The sequence below is a fragment of the Oppia nitens genome, unplaced genomic scaffold (assembly GCF_028296485.1).
Source record: "Oppia nitens isolate AA-2021 unplaced genomic scaffold, nextdenovo-longstitch-racon4-pilon3 scaffold2_pilon_pilon_pilon, whole genome shotgun sequence".
NCBI classification, from domain to species: Eukaryota; Metazoa; Arthropoda; class Arachnida; order Sarcoptiformes; family Oppiidae; genus Oppia; species Oppia nitens.
The window spans coordinates 3,933,221-3,957,370 of record NW_026533210.1 but is presented as its reverse complement, the minus strand read 5'-3'; the positions used below and the strand labels follow the sequence as shown (position 1 = coordinate 3,957,370).

The 24,150-nt window shown below is 21.3% G+C and overlaps 3 protein-coding genes across 3 annotated transcripts; 1 reads left to right on the top strand and 2 right to left on the bottom strand.

Moving 5' to 3' along the window:
• Positions 1 to 1,205: 1,205 nt before the first annotated feature.
• Positions 1,206 to 2,514, bottom strand: LOC128955692 (mitochondrial ornithine transporter 1-like). Its single transcript, XM_054301363.1, has 6 exons — positions 2,440 to 2,514; positions 2,207 to 2,326; positions 1,986 to 2,142; positions 1,814 to 1,913; positions 1,560 to 1,729; positions 1,206 to 1,483 (listed from the first exon to the last, which is right to left on the bottom strand). Exons 1-6 carry the CDS (start codon positions 2,512 to 2,514, stop codon positions 1,206 to 1,208), a joined length of 900 nt encoding a protein of 299 aa, XP_054157338.1.
• An 8,318-nt stretch (positions 2,515 to 10,832) lies between these two features.
• LOC128955453 (uncharacterized) lies at positions 10,833 to 13,429 on the bottom strand. The gene is made up of 3 exons (XM_054301125.1): positions 13,011 to 13,429; positions 10,981 to 11,796; positions 10,833 to 10,856 (listed from the first exon to the last, which is right to left on the bottom strand). Exons 1-2 carry the CDS (start codon positions 13,411 to 13,413, stop codon positions 11,048 to 11,050), a joined length of 1,152 nt encoding a protein of 383 aa, XP_054157100.1. The 5' UTR covers positions 13,414 to 13,429; the 3' UTR covers positions 10,833 to 10,856; positions 10,981 to 11,047.
• A 9,470-nt stretch (positions 13,430 to 22,899) lies between these two features.
• Positions 22,900 to 23,863, top strand: LOC128955691 (dual specificity protein phosphatase 14-like). The gene is made up of 3 exons (XM_054301362.1): positions 22,900 to 23,353; positions 23,410 to 23,554; positions 23,649 to 23,863. Exons 1-3 carry the CDS (start codon positions 22,952 to 22,954, stop codon positions 23,861 to 23,863), a joined length of 762 nt encoding a protein of 253 aa, XP_054157337.1. The 5' UTR covers positions 22,900 to 22,951.
• Positions 23,864 to 24,150: the final 287 nt, after the last annotated feature.

The following is a 24,150-nucleotide window of genomic DNA, read 5'->3' as shown; positions in this document are numbered from 1 at the left end:
TAGTAATGATAAGACAATTGCAGCCAAATTATACTATTGTATAAAAATGATAATTAAATTGAGTTTAAACAATTTGTTAACTTTGTTTTCGACTTATAAGCCATTAAGCATTACAACAAATATTAATTATTCATATTTAATAATAATATTATTTTGGTCAATGATTGCAATGCTATTATCAAAATTTGTATGTAATATCATATACGAGTCAATGATAGTGAAAATGCCGGATAAAGTGGTGAACTCGTGGATGGATTTGTACGAACAAACCGATGCCCGTATWGYTGTCGTCGACACCGATCCGATAATAAAGTTTTCAAAAACATCCAACACATCAATGGCTAATAATTTTAAAATGCGAATCGATGAATATGATCTAGAACATTTAGTAAATAATACATTTAAAARATCGTTAGCAATCAATTTGTTAGATGGCAAATRTGCCTTGGTCAAAAATAAACACACTATTCTATATTATTTAACATATTTTGCATATCTAATAAATATAAGTGAACTTGAATTTCTAAATATGATACATATTTCACAATATGGCGGATATGATGAGGGTTATTTTTTGCTATTATCAATAAATGTCCAAGATCATATTAAATCTAATTTTGATATCATGTATGAAATTAATTATTTTAACTCAAATTTTGTTTTTATTAATTAATAATTTTTWWAAAAAATATTTTTAGAATTACAAAACTTTACGARTCGGGTATATACAGCAAATGGTTTAAATTTTCAATAGATTATATTGATAAAATTAGTAAAATAACTCAACTAAATTATCACTATCATTATGATAAATATAAATTTGAGCAACTTCAATTTTCACATATTGACGAYATATTTATATTTTATTTAATTCTAAACGCTATCTGYTTAAACATTTTTATTTTAGAAAATGTTTATAATATAATAGTTATGTATTTAATTTTACACTATTTGACTATTAATTAATTAGATAATTAAAATTATATCAATGTAAAGACACAATATAGTTGATATAAAAAACTATTAAAATTTATTATATCTATTTTTTTAGACACATTGTTTCACGAAAATTTGATAATAATAAAATAAGMATTTTTAAAAAAAAATATTTTAAATATTATCACAATAATTTATTATTTACTWTTAAGGGTAATACTAATAAWGTTAACTTACGGTAATTAAAAAATAAATAAAAAATCAAATGTTTAAAATGTTTTGTCGACTACTTTWATCAAAAAATCTTTAGAGTATTCATAGGCAACAAACATGACAGCCGTTGACGGAAATGTACGCAACAGTGTAGGTGTCAGTCCATTATAAAGGCCACGTATGCCTAACGTCCAGACAATTTTGAAAAACTCAGCGGTCATTGACTGAGGTCTGGAACCGATTTGAATGCGCGACTTYACGACATCGATCGGATAGATTGTTGTCCACAAACATATTCCCGCAAAACCGCCGGCAATTATCGTCTGCAATAATCCTTCAAATAAAAAAAAATGAATASCAATTATAAAACTAAAAATAAAACAAAACTATTTTTTACTAAAAATTTTTACCTAAATTTTCTTCTTCTGAATCTTTTTGTAGATAACTTTTTGCCAATTCATAGCCACCGAAGAAAAAGAAATATCCCGGCATTTCTCTTGTCATCGTTGAGGTCAGACCTCTGAACAAACCGGGAACTCCTTCTTCGTGTAGTATTTGTCGAGTCATCTGAATTGGTCCACTGATTTGATTTGAGAAAATTGGACAAAAAAAATATTATAATATAATATATATAAATATTTTTATTTTATCTGCCAATACATACATATTTGTATTAACTCCAGTCTCTCTTAGCGCCTGTAGTTTAACTTTGATGAGTTCTGTCGGACATAATGTAAACGACGAGAAAAAWCCGGCAAAAAAACCTTAAATTYAAATTAAATAAAAAATAWATAAATAAAAACAATTAGTTTTCAAAACAATTAATAAAACAATACCAGAGAATGCGTTATCAATTGGTTGACAACTAKTTGTTTGTCTCATATAACACACTGTTTGCTGACATAAACCGTAGGCACAAAATAGTACAGAATTTTCGSAMACTTTTGCGGCCAATGCAGGTGTAGTTCCKGCGTATAGTCCACGCAAACCATCCTATAAATGATATCCAAATTACGGCAATCAATATTAAAGACAATTAAATCAAATGRAGACCAACATTGGTGACGGTTTGCTTAATACAGTCRATGACATTGTGATACAAATGCGGAAATGTTTGCATTTTTACATTGATTGTGTCAAACGGYTGACCGACCAATACGTTGGCCACACCGCCTGCCTTTGATTAGCACCGATAGTCAACAAAATACAAAATCATTTTTATCATTAGGTTTTTAGTTTTRAATAAAATAACATAAATTGACAAAAAAATAAATAAATGCAATTACCGACCGATCCGGCCAACAGATCCACRACACCAGTGGTGGCCTTYTGTAAGATTGGATTATAAGATAGCGATGAAGACATGTGTTTTGTATGTGTGGAAGTAYTAGTAGTGATAGTAGTAATATTGMTGTAATGATGAGCTAYGGTATCATTTGATGATAATAACAACACTTAATTAAYTGCTTTGTAATCAATGATTGACTTAAAATAAAATAATTGTATCACTCGTAAAGTTTGTCAATTAAAAAGTCTATRATTACAATATAACTTAATTTGTACTAAACTAATGATAAACAATCAAAATTAAATGCAAACAAATAATTATTTTTACAACAAAATTATAGTAAATAACAGATCAATAATATGATAAATTTTAKTTTKWAGTATTTATTGTATTTTGATTAAAAGCTACAGTCATACAGTAAATAATATACAAAAAYTATTTTATTAAAWAGMTATACAAATATACTAATAAACAAWTTATCTATATAAATTTAATTAGTTAATAATTAAAATTAAGAYAATTTTTAATAGAAATTTAATAGTTTTAATCTATTGAATATAAAAATAAYATKATAATCAATATTATTACAATTATTATAATGAATAATAATAYGATTATATTAATAGTTTTTAATGTTAAAACAAAATATTTTTTTATATAATWGTTTMTATAATCTAAATATCTAACTTTTAAATGGCATATTAAAAAAWWTATTTTAYTGACATTTTTTATAATTTTGAAATTTGAATTTAAAAATAACTTATTTTTATTTTATAAAATGTTATTATAGAATAAAAAAATATTTTRTACTTAATTTATATAAGGATATATATATTTTTGTTACTATAACTTAATGYAAAAATTSTTATTTAAGTGATTTAGCATCATTTGATTTATTAATATATACTATTAATATAATTATATTATTATTAAGTATAATAATAATAATAATAGCTWTTATATWAAACATTTAAAAATAATKCAGTTATTCATTTAGMATAAAAATTTTACTAAAAATAAACTTAGCATGATGGATTCAAAAATATGTATAAAAGCCAATAGAAATTACCCAGTGATAGATAATTATRTYAATACAACAACATTAACATCAAATATRAACCTAACATTTCTTGTATTRATTAAAATTCCTTTTATTGGACAACAWGCCATAGGACAGGTAGATAAAAATASAACCTATCGGATATGTGGGCCATTAATAAATTTACTAATTGAATTTGCTAAATATTACAAAWTCAGGTTWYAATTTTTAWTTAAAAAATAATTATATTMAATAWTACTATTATTAAYTATTWAATTTATAGACTGTTATTTAGAGAATCTCCTGCASTAAATGATGATCAATTTGTCTTTAAATTAATGATGAATCAGCCGGATATAATTTTGACCCAAGTTGACCATGATGAATTTAAAATATATGTTGAACAAAACAATCTACCATATACACACACMAAAATTATMGATTATGATTTAACCAGTGTTATTGCATATAGAAAATATTCCTATCAATATAGTGGAACCGTTTCGAATATTTCAGAAAATTTACAAATTCATGTCRTAATATTAACATTAATATCATCAATCATTATTGCAGTGATTGTATTTAGTAATCATTATAAATATTATCAAATGTCTAAAATCTATATTAATATTATCAAAAGTATAATTGATATTAATTTCGATTTGATAACAACATTGTTTTCACCAAATATTAGATCAATATTCCCAAAAATATTTTCCATTTCTTATATGATAACAATAACTGTTTGGTTATTAGGAGTATTTATATTATCAAAGTTTGTATGCAATATAATTTACGAATCATTGGTTATAAAAGTGGCGGATAGGGTCATAGATTCGTGGTCTGACCTATACATACATACCGACGCCCGCATATCAGTTTTATACAGCGATGGTTTTAACAAATTTGCGCAAACATCCAATACATCGATGGCYATWAAYTTTCGCAAACGTATCGATGAATTTASTTTTCYARGTTATGCTAATATAAMATTWATGACAAATTTAATTATACAAATGTTATCGGGTCAAAGTGCATAYGTTGTAAATAAAGCTACTATGACTTATCATTTACATTATTTACAAATATTAGCYAAAACTATTGATCCTAMTTTTATGGAWAAAATRCATATTTCAAACTATGGAKGTTATTACAAGGGCTACTTTTTTCCAATATTGTTGAATAAAGCARCATKSATCAAAAATAATATGGATAAAATGTTTATACTAGATTTTTTTAAAAAAWTACATATTGATATTTATTTTTGTTAATTTGTATTAATATTTTATTATTAATTTGAAAATTATATTGTTTTACAGAATYAMTAATATCTATGAAACCGGTTTGTATAACAAGTGGAARGAATATATTGTCGATTATATTAGTGAATAYATGGGTAGTAATAAAAATGGTTATCTTGATAAATATAAATATGATCAACTTACATTTAAACTAATTCATGATATTATTATTTTATTTATTATTTTAAATTCTATATGTGTTATSATATTTATAWTTGAAAAAATTTATAAATTTKCATACAATTATAGTATAGATCAGATTTAATTTAATAAAACAGAAATTATTATTAGATTATATTATTTGTYATGYATTAAATTTTATTAACTAATTATAATGTTATTAAATATTTWATAGAAAATCCATTAAAATCTRTATTTTATAAAAAAAAAATTTCTAATAACACTTACTYTATATTTTTTAAWGTATAAGTTTAATATTATTTTATTCTACTATTAATAGATATAATACAGTATATATTTTTGTTAAGTTWAWAAMAATTGTTATTAAATTKATTCRTTAKAAATTTTTGTTAGAAATGAATTTGTATTTATKGTTATATATATAAATAACATATTTTTAACTGTTTAATAAATAACATCTTAAATATARTAAYWATAATTATAACAKATGMTAGTAATAATTTTGAATAATAATCAAAGATATTTTTATTRTTAATAATAAAATATCTTTGATTRATGTAATTATATTAMATTGTTATTATTATTTGTTAACTTATAATTCATTAAAGTACTAAATGTAGTAAAAAYTACTTTAAAAATCATAATTATCAACATACSAGTAATTATATTACAAAACTAATAAATGAAAACACWTAATTTTCTATAATAAAACATTAATAATTGATAAATTTTAGTTTTTATTGTATTTTGATAAAAGCTATATAATACAAATAACTATTGGTACTAAAAATCTATAAAAATTTAATTATTTAATATTAGAATTAAAACAATTTTTAATATATATATTATATTTTAAATTTATTTTTWAAAACATAATAATCAATATTATAATGAATTATAATAATGAATAAATGAAAATGTTTTCTGAATAACAACATTATTTTGATTTAAATCACTTTAAATATTAGTTTTATTATATAATATTACTAGAAAATTATAATAGCTATARTATTGATTATTATGTTTTWAAAAAATAAATTWAAAATATAATATATATTAAAAATTGATTTAAYWATAATATTAAATAATWAAAATWWTAATGTTAAAACTTATAAGTAAAATTTTTTTTTTGAATTTAKCATTAAAGTTTAGTAAAACYTAGCATGATGGATYCAAAAATATGTATAAATSTCAATAGAAATTATCCAGTGATAGATAATAATGATAATACAACAAAAYTWATATCAAATATGACCCTAACATTTCAARTATTRAGTAAAATGCCATTTRTTACATTACGATCGCTAAYACARTTGGATAAAAATATAATCTACMAGATATGTGGRCCATTAATAAATTTRYTAATTGAATTTGCTAAATATTACAAAATAAGRTTACAATTTWTTTTTATTAAAAATTATTATTATTGATTGTTATTTTTATTAAATTTATTAGATTATTATTTATACCAYYAWTTGGTAATGAAAGTGYTATGAWAMTGCCGGACATAATTTTGGCMCAAATTGTGCATGATRAATTTAAAGTATATATTGAACAAAAAAATYTACCATATATACACACCAAGATTATAGATTATGATTTAACCAGTGTTATTGCGTATAGAAAATATTCCAATCAATATAGTGGAACCGTTTCGAATATTTCAGAAAATTTACAAATTCATGTCATAATATTAACAATAATATCAACAATCATTATTGCAATGATTGTATTTAGTAATTATCATAAATATTATCAAATATCTAAAAACTATTTTAATAATATCAAACGTATAATTGATATTAATTTCGATTTAATAACAACATTGTTTTCACCAAATACAGTAGTAGATCAATATTACCAAAAATATTTTCTCATATGATAGCAATAACTGTTTGGTTATTAGCAATATTTGTATTATCAAAGTTTGTATGCAATATAGTCTACGAATCATTGTTGATAAAAGTGTCGGATAAAGTCATAGATTCGTGGTCTGACCTATACAGACATACCGACGCCCGGATATCAGTTGTAGACAGCGATGGTTTGAACAAATTTGCTGAAACATCCAATACATCGATGGCCATYAACTTYMGCAAAYGTATCGATGACTTTTYTAGATTATAWTAATATAACATTTTTGCAAAATTTAATCGTAAATGCGTTCATAAAAAATAAAGATACTATGACTTATCATTTACACTTTTTTCAAAAGTTGGTYAAARCAATTGATYCTAATTTTATSGATAAAATACATATATCAAAATATGGAGGTAATTATCAGGGTTATTTTATGCCAATATCGTTAAKTAAAGSAGCATGKATCAAATCTAATTTAGATAAAATGTTTGTACTWWAATTATTTCTATAAAAAATMTATTTTGTTAACTTTTATTAATATTTTTGAATTAATATGATTAWTATTTTTTTAAGGATAACTAATATCTATGAATCGGGTTGTATWTCAAGTGGAATAAATATATGTWTGATTTTATWARTAAAGATATTATTAGTAATAAAAATWAATATTTAGATAAATATCAATATGATAAACTTACATTTGAACAAATTTATKATATAATTATTTTATTAATTATTTTAAATTTTATATGTGTACAGATATTTATATTTGAAATAATTTATAAATTAGCATATAAWTATAKTACARATSAGATTTAATTTTATGYAACAAAAATCAGTATTWATTTAWATTATWTGTTAWGWATTAWATTTTATTAGTAATTATAAAGTTACWAAATATTTAATAGARAATCCATRTAAAATTATATTWTGAAAAAATTAWTTTRTAATAACACTTTGTMTRTTACTATATTTTGTAAATTACTAGTATTWAAAAAAATTATTTTTTAGTAATATMATATTTATTTYTGTTATKTTTATCACAATTGTTGTTAAATTGATTGATTATAATTTCWTTGTTAGAAATGAATTTGTATTTTTGTAATATATATATATATAAATAGCATATTTTTAAMTGSTTAATAMATAATAATATAATTATTACAGATGCTAGTAATAATTTTCATATTTTATTAYTAAAATGTTATTATTAATTAATTCACTAATTGTACTAAAAATCATAATTATCAACACACGAGTTATTACAAAACTAATAAATAAAAACATATAATTTTCAAAAATTAAACAATGATAATTGATAAATTWTATTTTTTAGTTTTTGAGAAAAGCTACATTCATACAGTATAATACAAATAACTATTGGTACTAAAAAATCTATAATATTTGAATTAAAACTATTTATTAGAATATTTTCAATTTTTATTTTTTAAAAACATAATAATCATTATTATAACAAATATTCTATTGAATTATAATAGCGATAAAAGCTATAGTCATTAGTTCAGTACAGATAAACTGTATACTCTATTAATAACTATTGAACTAAAATATTAAGTAATATACAAATTATTTAATATTTTTTTTGTAAAAACACATACTATATTAATATTTATTAATATTTAAATGATAGCAATTTCAAACAGTAATTATAGATATATCAGTAAAAACATAGTAATCAATATTATTTCAATCATTTTATTGAATAATAATATAATATTATTACATTAAACGAAAATAATAATATTATTATTATTAGTCATAGATATCAGAATAGTGTAAAACTTTCAAATTCAAAATATAATAATGGATTCAAAAATATGTATACAAGCTAATCAAAATTATCCGGTTATTGATAACTTTAATAATAGTAGTACACTAACAAATAGGACCATTAAATTTCTATCACTAACTACTATGCCATTTGTTGTACTTCAACCGACACCACAATTGGATAAAGATTTAACATATTTGATATGCGGTCCATTAGCAAATCTACTAATTAATTTTGCTAAATATTTCAATATAAGGTTACAATTAGATATAATATTATATATAAGTATAAATCTGTTAATTTGTTAATTTATAATTAATATTATTAGTATTATTTTTTTTAAAAATAATTTTTATAGATTATTATTTATACCACCCCCAACAAATCAGGATGAAAATGCCGTAATATTTTCGCTGAATCCACCGGACATAGTATTATCAGCATTTGATCATGGTGAATTTAAATCATATTTTCAATCACCAAACCTATCGTATACACACACAAAGTTTATTGATTACTATATGACTAGTGTTATAGCATATAGAAAATATTCCAATCAATATAGTGGAACCGTTTCGAATATTTCGGAAAATTTACAAATTCATGTCATAATATTAACATTATTATCAACAATGATAATTGCAGTGATTGTATTTAGTAAGCATCATAAATATTATCAAATGTCTAAAAACTATATTAATAATATTAAACGTATAATTGATATTAATTTTGATTTAATAACAATATTGTATTCGCCAAATAAAAGATCAATATTACCAAAAATATTTTCTGCCTCTCATATGATAATAATAACTGTCTGGTTATTAGCAGTATTTGTATTATCAAAGTTTGTATGCAATGTAATATATGAATCATTGGTAATAACATTACAGGATAGGGTAGTTGACTCGTGGTGGGACTTATACCAACAAACCGACGCCCGTATTGTAGTTCAAGACACCGATGCTATGAACCAATTTGCGTACACATCCGACACATCGATGGCCATCAACTTTCGCAAACGTATTCATGAGTATAAGTATGCAGATTATGCAAATTTGACATTTATGTACACTTTAGTCATACAAATGTTATCGGGTCAAAGTGCATACATAAAAAATAAGGATACTATGATTTTTCATTTACTCTATTTGCATAAATATGTTGCACCAATTGAACTGAATTTTATTGATAATATATATGTATCAAATTATGGAAGTTATTACGAGGGCTACTTTATAGCAATATCATCAAGTAAAGCATCATGGTTAAAAAATGATCTAGATAAAATGTTTGTAATTTATATATGATAGTTATTCATTTGTATATTATTATTTATTTATTTATTTTTATTATTTTTCAGAATCACTAATATCTGTGAATCGGGTTTGTATAACAAGTGGAAGGAATATATTGTCGATTTGATTAGTGATTATTTTGATAGCACTGCAAATAAATATTTAGATAAATGTAAATATGATCAACTTACATTCAAACAAATTCATGACATATTTATATTATTAATTATTTTGAATTCAATATCTACATTAATATTTATAATTGAAAAATCTAATCAGATATTATGCAAATATAATACATATGAAACTTGATTTAATAAAATATAAATTATTCGGTAATTACTGTATATTATTATTCATATAAAATAATATTAAATATTAAATTGAAAATTTATAAAAATTTATTCTGTATAAAAATAATCAAAAATAACATTTACTCTATTATATTGCTTTATTAAGATTAGTTATTTACATAAATAAAAAATTATCTAATTATTATTTGATTATAAGTTTAATATAAAATTATTAATTTATAATAATTTTTAATAATAATAATAATAAGAGTATATTGCATTATATTTGTATAAATAATATATATATTGTATATTAATTATAATTTTATAATAATATAATAGAAAAATTGCTAAATGTATAACTATATTATATATATATATATATATATATAAAACAAAATATTAACAATTTTAATCAAAACGGCAGAAATTTATTTAATATAAAATATAATTTTTAAATAAAATAAATAATTAATTAAATCAAATTTGTAAATTTATTAATTAATACTAATTAAATTTATAATAAACATATATATTTTGACATTTATGATATTATATATAAAATTAATCCATCAAGTGTTGGGTAGGGGTCATCATGAGGGGTGGAGGGGGTTAATCAAACTATAATAATAGACGTATTCAAACTAATAGAAATTTTTATCCAAATAAAAACCAACTATAAAATCGTATCCAAACTATAGAAATAAATAATTGTTTTCAAAAAAATAGTTAATTAAAAAACAACCTTGACAAAAAAAATAATTGATTTTAATAACAAAAAATTTATATAWAGTATATATATATATATATTATACATACTTTAATTAATAAATTACAACTAACCCACTATTAAATGGCCGTTTTTTCGCTATAACTTCCAATAACTTTAGTTAAATGTTGTGACACTAGTTGTGTCAAAGGACTGGCCGGAAGCGGTAGTCCCACCATTAGTAGAGTCGTCGGCGCCGTCATCATCATCATCGGTAGTGACAACTAAATTTTCCGACAAAACTATTTCATCCATACCGCGAATATGTGAGCCGAGCTCAGGTATGTTATTCAAAATCTCAACCAATTTGTTGATATTATTGGCTACAGTATTGACGCCATCAGTCAGTCTGATTTGATATGCAAATAGTTGGCCAACCTTTGCATTTAGCAATTTCAGGCAACTGTGCCCAACATTAGCAGTGCTACCGACTAAAGTATTGCCAGTGATTTTGGCGGAACATTCACGACATACATAATCGGGTCGTTGTTGTTGTTGCTGTAAAGCCGGCGGACAAACGTCTGTGAAATGTTTAGCTAAATCTTTGACTTTTATCACTTGATTACAGGTGCTGTTGTTGTCGTCAGTATAGTTTGCGCACCGGATCCTTAGTTTCTCTGCAATTGCTAGCAGACCGGGATGTATGTCACGCCAACCGTTAGAAGTAGCCTTACATGAAGGACAGTTAGATCCGGTGTCGGCCAGTGACCAACAAGAATAGCAAATACGTGAACCACAACAAGTGGCCTCTTTCGAGCCGTTGACCAGCAAATGGCTTTTATTTGCACAACATTTTAACGATTGTTTAGTCATATTGTCCATATTGTCGACCACTTGACTGATATGTATGGCAGCAAACATTTGGGCTAAAAAAATAAAATAATAAACAAAAACAAAAAAATCTAATAATTTAATTTAATTATAAGTATATAATTAACAACAAAAATAACAAAAAATAAGTTATATATTACATAATTAATTTCAATGTTTTTTAACAAATTTATAATATTTATTATTAATAATAATATTAAAATATATTAAGTCTGAGAGTCGCTACAAAAAAAACTAAATAAAACAAAATTTGATTAAATAGCAAGTCTTTAAATAGTTTTTTTTCAATTATATTATAATTGAATTATATATATATATATATATTATAGCAAATAGTTAAGTAAATTCTAGAAAATATTATTTATATTAAGAGGTTTTATGTGGAAAATAATTAATTAACTCATTTATTAATAATTTTTTTTATAAACTATTAGTTTATTTATATATAAGTATTTTATAGATAATAATTTAATTAAAATTATGAGTCAAAATTTATAAGCAATTTTAATATTAAAGTTAATTTTTTTTAAATGTTATATAAATTATGGATTTAATTTGCATATATATATATATGTATATATTGGGAAAAACAAATTATTAATTTAAAYTTGTATTCAATATCTACTAAATTTTAAATAAATGATTATATTAGTCAACAACAAAAATTTAAAAATAATTTCAATATTGAGTTTTTATGGTTTAAAAAAAATAAAATATATTCACAGTTTAGTTGTTTATATATATATATATATATWTATAATACAAGTATTAAATAATTTATTAATATTTTATACACTGAGTGCTGTTTTTTCTAAACTAATATTTTATATTTGACTCAATATTATTAATATATGAAATAATAATTAATATTAAAAAATATTTTTTTTTAAATATAATATTGAGTTTATATTTTACTAATATATATATATATATATATATATATCATTTTTTTGATATTGAATATAATAGATAAATAATCTAAATATTTTCACATTAAAAATAGGTAAATATTATTTGTAAATGTTATTTACTAATATTATTATTATTATTTATTAGTAATATAAACAAAATTATAATTATTACTATTATATAAATATTAATAGATTTAACATTTGAATAATATTTTAAATTTAAGTAAATTTTTTCTTCAATTTTATTAAATCTAATTTTTTTTTATTTTTAAATATTTCTAATGTTAGCTATATATATATATATAGTATATTTATATAAGGTTTATAAACATATTTACGGCAATCGATGATTGTTTGTTGTATTAGTTGCTGTTTTCTGTAATTGTTTAGCACTGTTAGCATATTAGTGATGGCCAGCGGTGGCCGCAGTAACTGTTGGACAGTTAGCGGCAGTCTATCCAATGGACATCTACTAGAAGGTTGTTGTCGTCTAGCATTGCCACTACCATTACCACTACCACCACCTGTATTGCCTGTAAGCCATTGTTGAATACATGTACGACAATACAGTCGGCGACAACACTGTGTAACTACCGGTTCGCTAATGTTGACCACTTCCAGACATATACCGCACGTGAGTTCACTGGACAACTGGTCAACAATTTGTTTGGTTGTTATCGCTGTCACTGTAGGCAGTGGTATAGGTATGGGTAGTAGTGGTGGTGGTAATGGTGAAGACATTGTAAAAGTTATAAACTAATCGATAATAATAATAATTAATTTAATATAGAATTTACTAATTTTTTAATAATAATAATTTAGTATTATTTGAATTAATTATTTAGTTCAATAAAAACTATTATTTAAAAAAAATAAATTCAAATAAATATTAATTTTTATTTTATTTTTAAATACTTGCTATTTATATACTGTACTATTAAATATATTGTATATATTGCTAATCACTTAGTGTTTTTTTTATAATTTTGTTATTAGATTTTAATTTTTAATAAATATTTAGATATATATTAAGATTAGGAAAAAAGATTAATAGATATTTATTATTTTAAATTATAATAGTCTCTATATATTAATAGCAAAACAGTTTATTTGTTTATTTAAAGTATATATAAATAGGAATCTAAATAATAGATATATATATATATATATATATATTATAAGTATATATATATATATAATATATATATAGTCAAATATACCATATAATTAATGTATAAATTAATTAATRTWAAYATAAGCTAATAATAACTTTTAAAATCATATTTTTATTTTAATATATTTAATGGACAACTGGTCGATGATTTGTTTGGTTGTTATCACTGTCACTATAGGTCAGTGGTATAGCCGTATAGGTATAGGTAGTGGTGGTGGTAATGGTGTAGACATTTATAAGTTATAAACAATTTGATGATAAAAATGATAATAATTTATTTATTATAGAATTTATTATTTTCTTAATTAATTTTTTAAAATAATAATTTAGTATTATTTGGATTTATTATTTTRTTCAAAAAAATAATAAATTTGAACAAATAAATTTTTATTTTATTTTTAAATACTTGCTATTTATATAMTGTACTATTAAATATATTGTATATATTGCTAACCACTTATATTGTTGTTTTTATAATTTTGTTATTAGATTTTAATTTTTAATAAATATTTAGATATATATTAAGATTAGGAAAAAAGATTAATAGATATTTATTATTTTAAATTATAATAGTCTCTATATATTAATAGCAAAACAGTTTATTTGTTTATTTAAAGTATATATAAATAGGATATATATATATATATATATATATATATATATTTGATTAGGTATGGGTAGTAGTGGTGGTGGTAATGGTGAAGACATTGTAAAAGTTATAAACTAATCGATAATAATAATAATTAATTTAATATAGAATTTACTAATTTTTTAATAATAATAATTTAGTATTATTTGAATTAATTATTTAGTTCAAAAAAAAACTATTATTTAAAAAAAATAAATTCAAATAAATATAAATTTTTATTTTATTTTTAAATACTTGCTATTTATATACTGTACTATTAAATATATTGTATATATTGCTAACCACTTATATTGTTGTTTTTATAATTTTGTTATTAGATTTTAATTTTTAATAAATATTTAGATATATATTAAGATTAGGAAAAAAGATTAATAGATATTTATTATTTTAAATTATAATAGTCTCTATATATTAATAGCAAAACAGTTTATTTGTTTATTTAAAGTATATATAAATAGGAATCTAAATAATAGATATATATATATATATATTTGATTAGGTATGGGTAGTAGTGGTGGTGGTAATGGTGAAGACATTGTAAAAGTTATAAACTAATCGATAATAATAATAATTAATTTAATATAGAATTTACTAATTTTTTAATAATAATAATTTAGTATTATTTGAATTAATTATTTAGTTCAAAAAAAACTATTATTTAAAAAAAATAAATTCAAATAAATATAAATTTTTATTTTATTTTTAAATACTTGCTATTTATATACTGTACTATTAAATATATTGTATATATTGCTAACCACTTATATTGTTGTTTTTATAATTTTGTTATTAGATTTTAATTTTTAATAAATATTAAGATATATATTGAGATAAGAAAAAAAGATTAATAGATATTTATTATTATAAATTATAATACTCTCTACAATATAGAGTAAATATTAATAGAAAAACAGTTTATTTATTTATTTTTAGTATATATAAGCAGGTATCTGAATAATAAATAAATATATATATATAATATATATTTGATTATAAGTTTAATATAAAATTATTAATTTTTAATAATAATAAAAKTATATTGCATTATATTTGTATAAATAATATATATATTGTATATTAATTATAATTTTATAATAATATAATAGAAAAAATGTATAACTGTATTATATATAAAACAAAATATTAACAATTTTAATCAAAACGGCAGAAATTTATTTAATATTAAATATAATTTTTAAATAAAATAAATAATTAATTAAATCAAATTTGTAAATTTATTAATTAATACTAATTAAATTTATAATAAACATATATATTTTGACATTTATCATATTATATATAAAATTAATCCATCAAGTGTTGGGTAGGGGTCATCATGAGTGGTGGAGGGGGTTACATTAGTTGATATTAAATATTTCATTAATTTGTATTAATTGTATCAAAATTTAATAAACAATTTGAATAACTATAAAATAATATAACATAAATTTTCAATAATGTGATAAATTATGTATTTTATTTGTTATCGTATTTCGATAAAATATACAGTTATATAGTACAGTATAATAGAGATACAAATTATACCGTTTTAAGTAATATTGTACTAAAACATTAATATGCAAATTATTTATATAGTTATTATTTTTTTTATAAATACATATGTACGATATTAACTTTTATCAATATTAGATTATAAAAATGTTGTAATAAGTAGTAATTACAGATTTATTTATAAAAAACAATCAATATTTTTTCAATTGCAGTATTGCATTGTATAATAATAAACAATTATATAAATATAAATTTWWAAAAAATATATATTTATTATAAATATTATAATGTATAATCAATCAAAAATATGCATAGAAGCTAATCAAAATTATCCGGTTATAGACAACTATGATAATAGTTTACTAACAAACAGGACAATTACTTTTCAACCATTAACTACTATGCCTTTTGTTGTATTTCAACCGACACCACAATTGGATAAAAATATAACATATTTTATTTGTGGTCCATTAGCTAATTTAATCGTTAATTTTGCTAAATATTACAATATAAAGTAACAACTTTTATATAAAAAAACAAATTATTATTAAATTTATAATTAATTATTATTAATGATTATAATTATTATTATTATAGATTATTATTTATAGCTCCTGCAACAAGTCCTGAGGAAAATGTGAAAATATTTTTGATGAATGCACCGGATATAGTATTATCAGCAACTGGCCATGGTGAATTTTATGAATATTTTCAATCACTAAATCTACCATATACACACAACAAGATTATAGATTATGACTTAACCAGTATTATTGCGTATAGAAAATATTCCTATAAATATAGTGGAACCGTTTCGAATATTTCAGAAAATTTACAAATACATGTCATAATATTAACATTAATATCATCAATCATTATCGCAATGATTGTATTTAGTAATCATCATAAATATTATCAAATATCTAAAAACTATTTTAATAATATCAAACGTATAATTGATATTAATTTCGATTTGATAACAACATTGTTTTCACCAAATAGTAGATCAATATTACCAAAAATATTTTCCATTTCTCATATGATATCAATAACTGTTTGGTTATTAGGAGTATTTATATTATCAAAGTTTGTATGCAATATAATCTACGAATCATTGGTGATAAAAGTGKCGGATAGGGTCATAGATTCGTGGTCTGACCTATACATACATACCGACGCCCGGATATCAGTTGTAGACAGCGATGGTTTGAACAAATTTGTTGAAACATCCAATACATCGATGGCCATCAAATCAAAATATGGAAGTAATTATCAGGCCTATATCGTTAAGTAAATCAGCATGGATCAAATCTAATTTAGATAAAATGTTTGTATTTTAATTATTTCTATAAAATATTGATATCTGTATTGTTAAGTTTTATTAATATTTTTGAATTAATTTATGATTATTATTTTATTTAGGATTACTAATGTCTATGAATCGGGTTTGTATATCAACATTGACAATAACAACATTGTAAATAATTAATTAAATAGTAGACAAGTAATTATAGTAATTGTTTTTATCTTATATATATTATGTAAAATTTCATTTTTTAATATTGTAAAAATAATATTGAAAATATATTTTGAGTCTTAAGAAATTAAGTTGGAATATTTTCCTTTTTTAAGAAATTTATGTGAGAATTTATGAAGAATTTAATGGGAATTTAATGGGAATTTAATGGGAGTTTAAACGGAATTTAATGGGAATTTAATGATAATTAATTGGGATTTCACTGAGTATTTACTGGGAACTTATTGGGAATCTATTGGGAATCTATTGGGAATCTTTAGGGAATTTTCTGTAAATTTATAGGGAATTTACTGTAAATTTATAGGGAATTTACTGTAAATTTATAGGGAATTTTGTAGGAATTTAGTGGGAATTTAATGGGAATTTAGTGGGAATTTAGTGGGAATTTAACAAAATTTAGTGGGAATTTATTGGGAATTTATTGGGAATTTATTGGGAATTTACTCAAATTTGGGAAAAATTGTCGTTTAAAAATGCAATAAAAATTGTTCATATAAAAAATACAAATTTTCAATAATGTGATAAATTATATATTTCAGTTTTTATCGTATTTCGATAAAAGCAATAGTCATTAGTTCAGTACAGATAAACTGTATACTCTATTAATAACTATTGAACAAATTAAGTAATATACAAATTATTTAGTATTTTTTTGTAAAACACATACTACACTATATTAACATTTATTAATATTTAAATGATAGCAATTTCAAACAGTAATTATAGATATATCAGTAAAAACATAGTAATCAATATTATTTCAATCATTTTATTGAATAATAATATAATATTATTACATTAAACGAAAATAATAATAATATTATTATTATTAGTCATAGATATCAGAATAGTGTTAAACTTTCAAATTCAAAATATAATAATGGATTCAAAAATATGTATACAAGCTAATCAAAATTATCCGGTTATAGATAACTTTAATAATAGTAGTACACTAACAAATAGGACCATTAAATTTCTATCACTAACTACTATGCCATTTGTTGTACTTCAACCGACACCACAATTGGATAAAGATTTAACATATTTGATATGCGGTCCATTAGCAAATCTACTTATTAATTTTGCTAAACATTTCAATATAAGGTAACAATTAGATATAATATTAWATATATAATTATAAATTTATAATTAATATTACTATTATTATTTTTTTAAAATAATTTTTATATAGATTATTATTTATACCACCCCCAACAAATCAGGATGAAAATGCCGTAATATTTTTGATGAATCCACCGGACATAGTATTATCGGCATTTGATCATGGTGAATTTAAATCATATTTTCAATCACCAAATCTATCGTATACACACACAAAGTTTATTGATTACTATATGACAAGTGTTATTGCATATAGAAAATATTCCAATCAATATAGTGGAACCGTTTCGAATATTTCGGAAAATTTACAAATTCATGTCATAATATTAACATTATTATCAACAATGATAATTGCAGTGATTGTATTTAGTAAGCATCATAAATATTATCAAATGTCTAAAAACTATATTAATAATATTAAACGTATAATTGATATTAATTTTGATTTAATAACAATATTGTATTCACCAAATAAAAGATCAATATTACCAAAAATATTTTCTGTCTCTCATATGATAATAATAACTGTTTGGTTATTAGCAGTATTTGTATTATCAAAGTTTGTATGCAATGTAATATATGAATCATTGGTAATAACATTGCAGGATAGGGTAGTTGACTCGTGGTTGGACTTATACCAACAAACCAACGCCCGTATTGTAGTTCAAGATACCGATGCTATGAACCAATTTGCGTACACATCCGACACATCGATGGCCATCAACTTTCGCAAACGAATTGATGAGTTTAAGTATGCAGATTATGCAAATATGACATTTATGTACAATTTAGTCCTACAAATGTTATCGGGTCAAAGTGCATACATTAAAAATAAGGATACTATGATTTTTCATTTACTCTATTTGCATAAATATGTTGCACCAATTGAACTGAATTTTATCGATAATATATATGTATCAAATTATGGAAGTTATTACGAGGGCTACTTTATAGCAATATCATCAAGTAAAGCATCATGGTTAAAAAATGATCTAGATAAAATGTTTGTAATCTTTGTATATATGATAGTTATTCATTAGTATATTATTATTATAATTTTTATTTATTAATTTTTATTATTTTTTCAGAATCACTAATATCTGTGAATCCGGTTTGTATAACAAGTGGAAGGAATATATTGTCGATTATATTAGTGATTTTTTTAATAGTAATAAAAATAAATATCAAGATAAATGTAAATATGATCAACTTACATTCAAACAAATTCATGACATATTTATATTATTAATTATTTTGAATTCAATATCTACATTAATATTTATAATTGAAAAATTTAATCAGATATGCAAATATAATACATATGATACTTGATTTAATAAAATATAAATTATTCGGTAATTACTGTACATTATTATTCATACAAAATAATATTAAATATTAAATTGAATATTTATAAAAACTTATTCTGTATAAAAATAATCTAAAATAACATTTACTTTATTATTATGCTTTAATAAGATTAGTTATTTACAAAAAAATGTTATTTTACTATTATTTAAATTACTTTTATGTTTAACACAGTTTTCACAAAATTCTGTAATTAAATATAGTACTTTATATAAATTATATTTTTTACTATTTATTTACTATATATATAATACTTATAAGTATTCAATAATTAACATTTTTATAATAAAATAAGTTATTAATTTGTTTTGTTAATATATAATATAAAAAACTTATAAGTTATAACAGATGTTATTAAAAAATTTTACATAAATAAAAAATTATTTAATTATTACATTAGTTGATATTAAATATTTCATTAATTTGTATTAATTGTATCAAAATCTAATAAACAATTTGAATTAACTATAAAATAATAATCTATTACAAAACTAGTAAATAATATAACATAAATTTTCAATAATATGATTAATTATGTATTTTATTTGTTATCGTATTTCGATAAAATATACAGTTATATAGAAAAGTATAATACAGATACAAATTATACCGCATTAAGAAATATTGTACTAAAACATTAATATGCAAATTATTTATATAATTATTTAATTTATTTTATAAATACATATGTACGATATTAACTTTTATCAATATAAGATTATAAAAATGTTGTAATAAGTAGTAATTACAGATTATTTATAAAAAAACATAATCAATATTTTTTCAATTGCAGTATTGCATTGAATAATAATAAATTATTATATAAATATAAATTTTTAAAAATATTATTTTATTTGCCATAAATTAAAAAAATATATACTGTATTTATTATAAATATTAACATGTTGAATTCAAAAATATGTATAGAGGCTAATCAAAATTATCCGGTTATAGACAACTATGATAATAGTTTACTAACAAACAGGACAATTACTTTTCAACCATTAACTACTATGCCTTTTGTTGTATTTCAACCGACACCACAATTGGATAAAAATATAACATATTTTATTTGTGGTCCATTAGCTAATTTAATCGTTAATTTTGCTAAATATTACAATATAAAGTAACAACTTTTATATAAGAAAACAAATTATTATTAAGTTTATAATTAATTATTATTAATGATTATAATTATTATTATTATAGATTATTATTTATAGCTCCTGCAACAAGTCCTGAGGAAAATGTGAAAATATTTTTGATGAATGCACCGGATATAGTACTGTCAGCAACTGGCCATGGTGAATTTTATGAATATTTTAAATCACTAAATCTACCATATACTTACACCAAATTTATTGATTACTATATGACAAGTGTTATTGCATATAGAAAATATGTCAATCAATATAGTGGAACCGTTTCGAATATTTCAGAAAATTTACAAATTCATGTCATAGTATTAACATTATTATCAACAATGATAATTGCAGTGATTGTATTTAGTAATCATCATAAATATTATCAAATATCTAAAAATTATATTAATAATATTAAAAATATAATTGATATTAATCTTGATTTAACAACAACATTGTATTCACCAAATAAAAGATCAATATTACCAAAAATATTTTCTGTCTCTCATATGATAATCATAACTGTCTGGTTATTAGCAGTATTTGTATTATCAAAGTTTGTATGCAATATAATATATGAATCACTGGTAATAACATTGCAGGATAGGGTAGTTGACTCGTGGTGGGACTTATACCAACAAACCGACGCCCGTATTGTACTTCAAGACACCGATGCTATGAACCAATTTGTGTACACATCCAACACATCGATGGCCATCAACTTTCGCAAACGTATCGATAAGTTTATGTACAAAGATTATGGAAATTTAACATTTATTTACAATTTAATCGGTAAATTATTATTGGGTCAAAGTGCATACATCATAAATAAGGATACTATGACTTATCATTTAAAGTATATGAATCTTATGTATCAATCAATTGAACCCAATTTTATTGATAAGATACATGTTTCACAGTCAGGCAGTTATTACGAGGGTTACTTTTTGCCAATATTGTTAAGTAAAGCAGCATGGATGAAAAATGATCTAGATAAAATGTTTGTAATTTAGCTAGTTATTTATTATTAACATTATTATTATATATTTAATATATTTTTTATTTTTATTATTTTCCAGAATCACTAATAGCTGTGAATCCGGTTTGTATAACAAGTGGAAGGAATATATTGTCGATTATATTAGTATTTATTTTGAGAGTAATACAAATAATTATTTAGATAAATATAAATATGAACAACTTAAGTTTAAACAAATTGATGACATATTTATTTTATTTATTATTTTAAATTCAATATCTGCATTAATATTTATAATTGAAAAAGTTTATAAAAACATACAATTWTAATACTGTATACATATCAGACATAATTGTTAAATATATTATCATAATATCAGACATAATAGATTAGATATTCAATAAAAATACATTAGATAATAATATTTATAAACTGTATGMTTAATACACATTAACACTTACTATGTATATTAATTATTAATGAWAATGTTAACAATATATTATTAAAAACATATCAATAACTTTAAAACTACTAAATATATTTTATTCAAATAAAAATTAATATAAAAATTGAGTAAATGGAGCTTTTAAATTTTAATAAATTAAATTTTCAAAATGGCCGCTACTAATTGCAATTAATACATGATMATCATTAGCACGTATTAAATGTARAAATATATATTGTTATAAAAATGTTTTTTTTAAATATYTCATATAGAAAATGATAATTTATTATTTAATGTAATTGTCAGTTAAATTTAGTTAATAACATACACATAGAAATTAAAGTTACAATTATGTGTTGGCGTTGTTGTTGGTGTCTGTGTTGTTGTTGTTGYGACAATAGTGTTACCAATGATGATATCGGTCCTATCTATTCCCAAGAACCGGGATGTCTGGAAAAAGGTCAACAATTAACTAAGACATCGGGCGGTCACAGTGTTAATATGCAAACAGTTAACCGATTATCTACCAGTCGAGAGCTACAGGAGCTAAAAAAGACATTACCAAAGATGGACGCCTATATCTATTGTCGTCCATTCATTGACTTTTCACAGATCGCTGAACACTTGTTTCTAACAGGTTATGGCGGTATTACCAATGAAAATATCAAATATAATAGCATTAAATGTATTGTTAGTGTCACTTATGAGACACCYGTTTATGCGATGGACGGTATATCCTTTATTAGAGTGCCGGTTAGTTAGCTAATAATTATTATTTTGATATTAATCACATTRATACTAATTGATAGGTTGCTGACAATGGCAAAGAAAATATGTATAAATATTTTGATGAATTAAGTGATAAAATTGCTGAACTCGTCGATAATAATAATAATACCAATACTGTTGTTCATTGTTTGTTTGGTCGGAGCCGATCAGTCACTGTAGTGTTAGGTATGTGCCGACAATATTAATAGTAAAATTTTGTTATTGAAAACAAAATTTTATTGAATCAATTAAAACAATTATTTAATTATCATTTTCATAGCTTATCTGATGAAAAGTCAACGATTGTCATTAGATAAGGCCTTTGATTTAGTAAAATTCAATCGTCCGGTAATTGCTGTAAATCCCGGTTATATCCGACAACTCGCACAATACGAACGGTATTTATTAGGCGAACGGTTAACAAAATTGGATGTTATTATAGCTAAAAATAAGCGGTTAGTGTCGGCTAAAGAGTTGGCCGCCAAATATGAATAGATATAATTTAAGTTTGAAAGTCATATTTATTTTTATTACTATTTTTTGTGTGTGAATTACCAATAATATTATATATATATATACTGTMTATATCTTTCTATAAATAATTGGTTAAACAAATATTAAAATTTTTCTTATATTTTTGACATTTAAAAACAATGTTTTAGAATTTAAAATATTGAATCTCATAATCAATTTTTTTTATTATTAATTATTAGTTTAATTGAACTAAAGTAATAAATAATAAATATAAATAGTAAAGATTTGATTGCTTAGATAATTGCAGT

What these genes read in the sequence shown, in the direction of transcription:
- LOC128955453 (XM_054301125.1), bottom strand. Translation starts at nt 13,413, where the DNA reads ATGTCTTCACCATTACCACCACCACTACTACCCATACCTATACCACTG. An exon ending in ACAAACAATCATCGATTGCC is followed by an intron (nt 11,797 to 13,010) that starts GTAAATATGTTT and finishes TTATTTTTTTAG; the next exon opens with CCCAAATGTTTGCTGCCATA.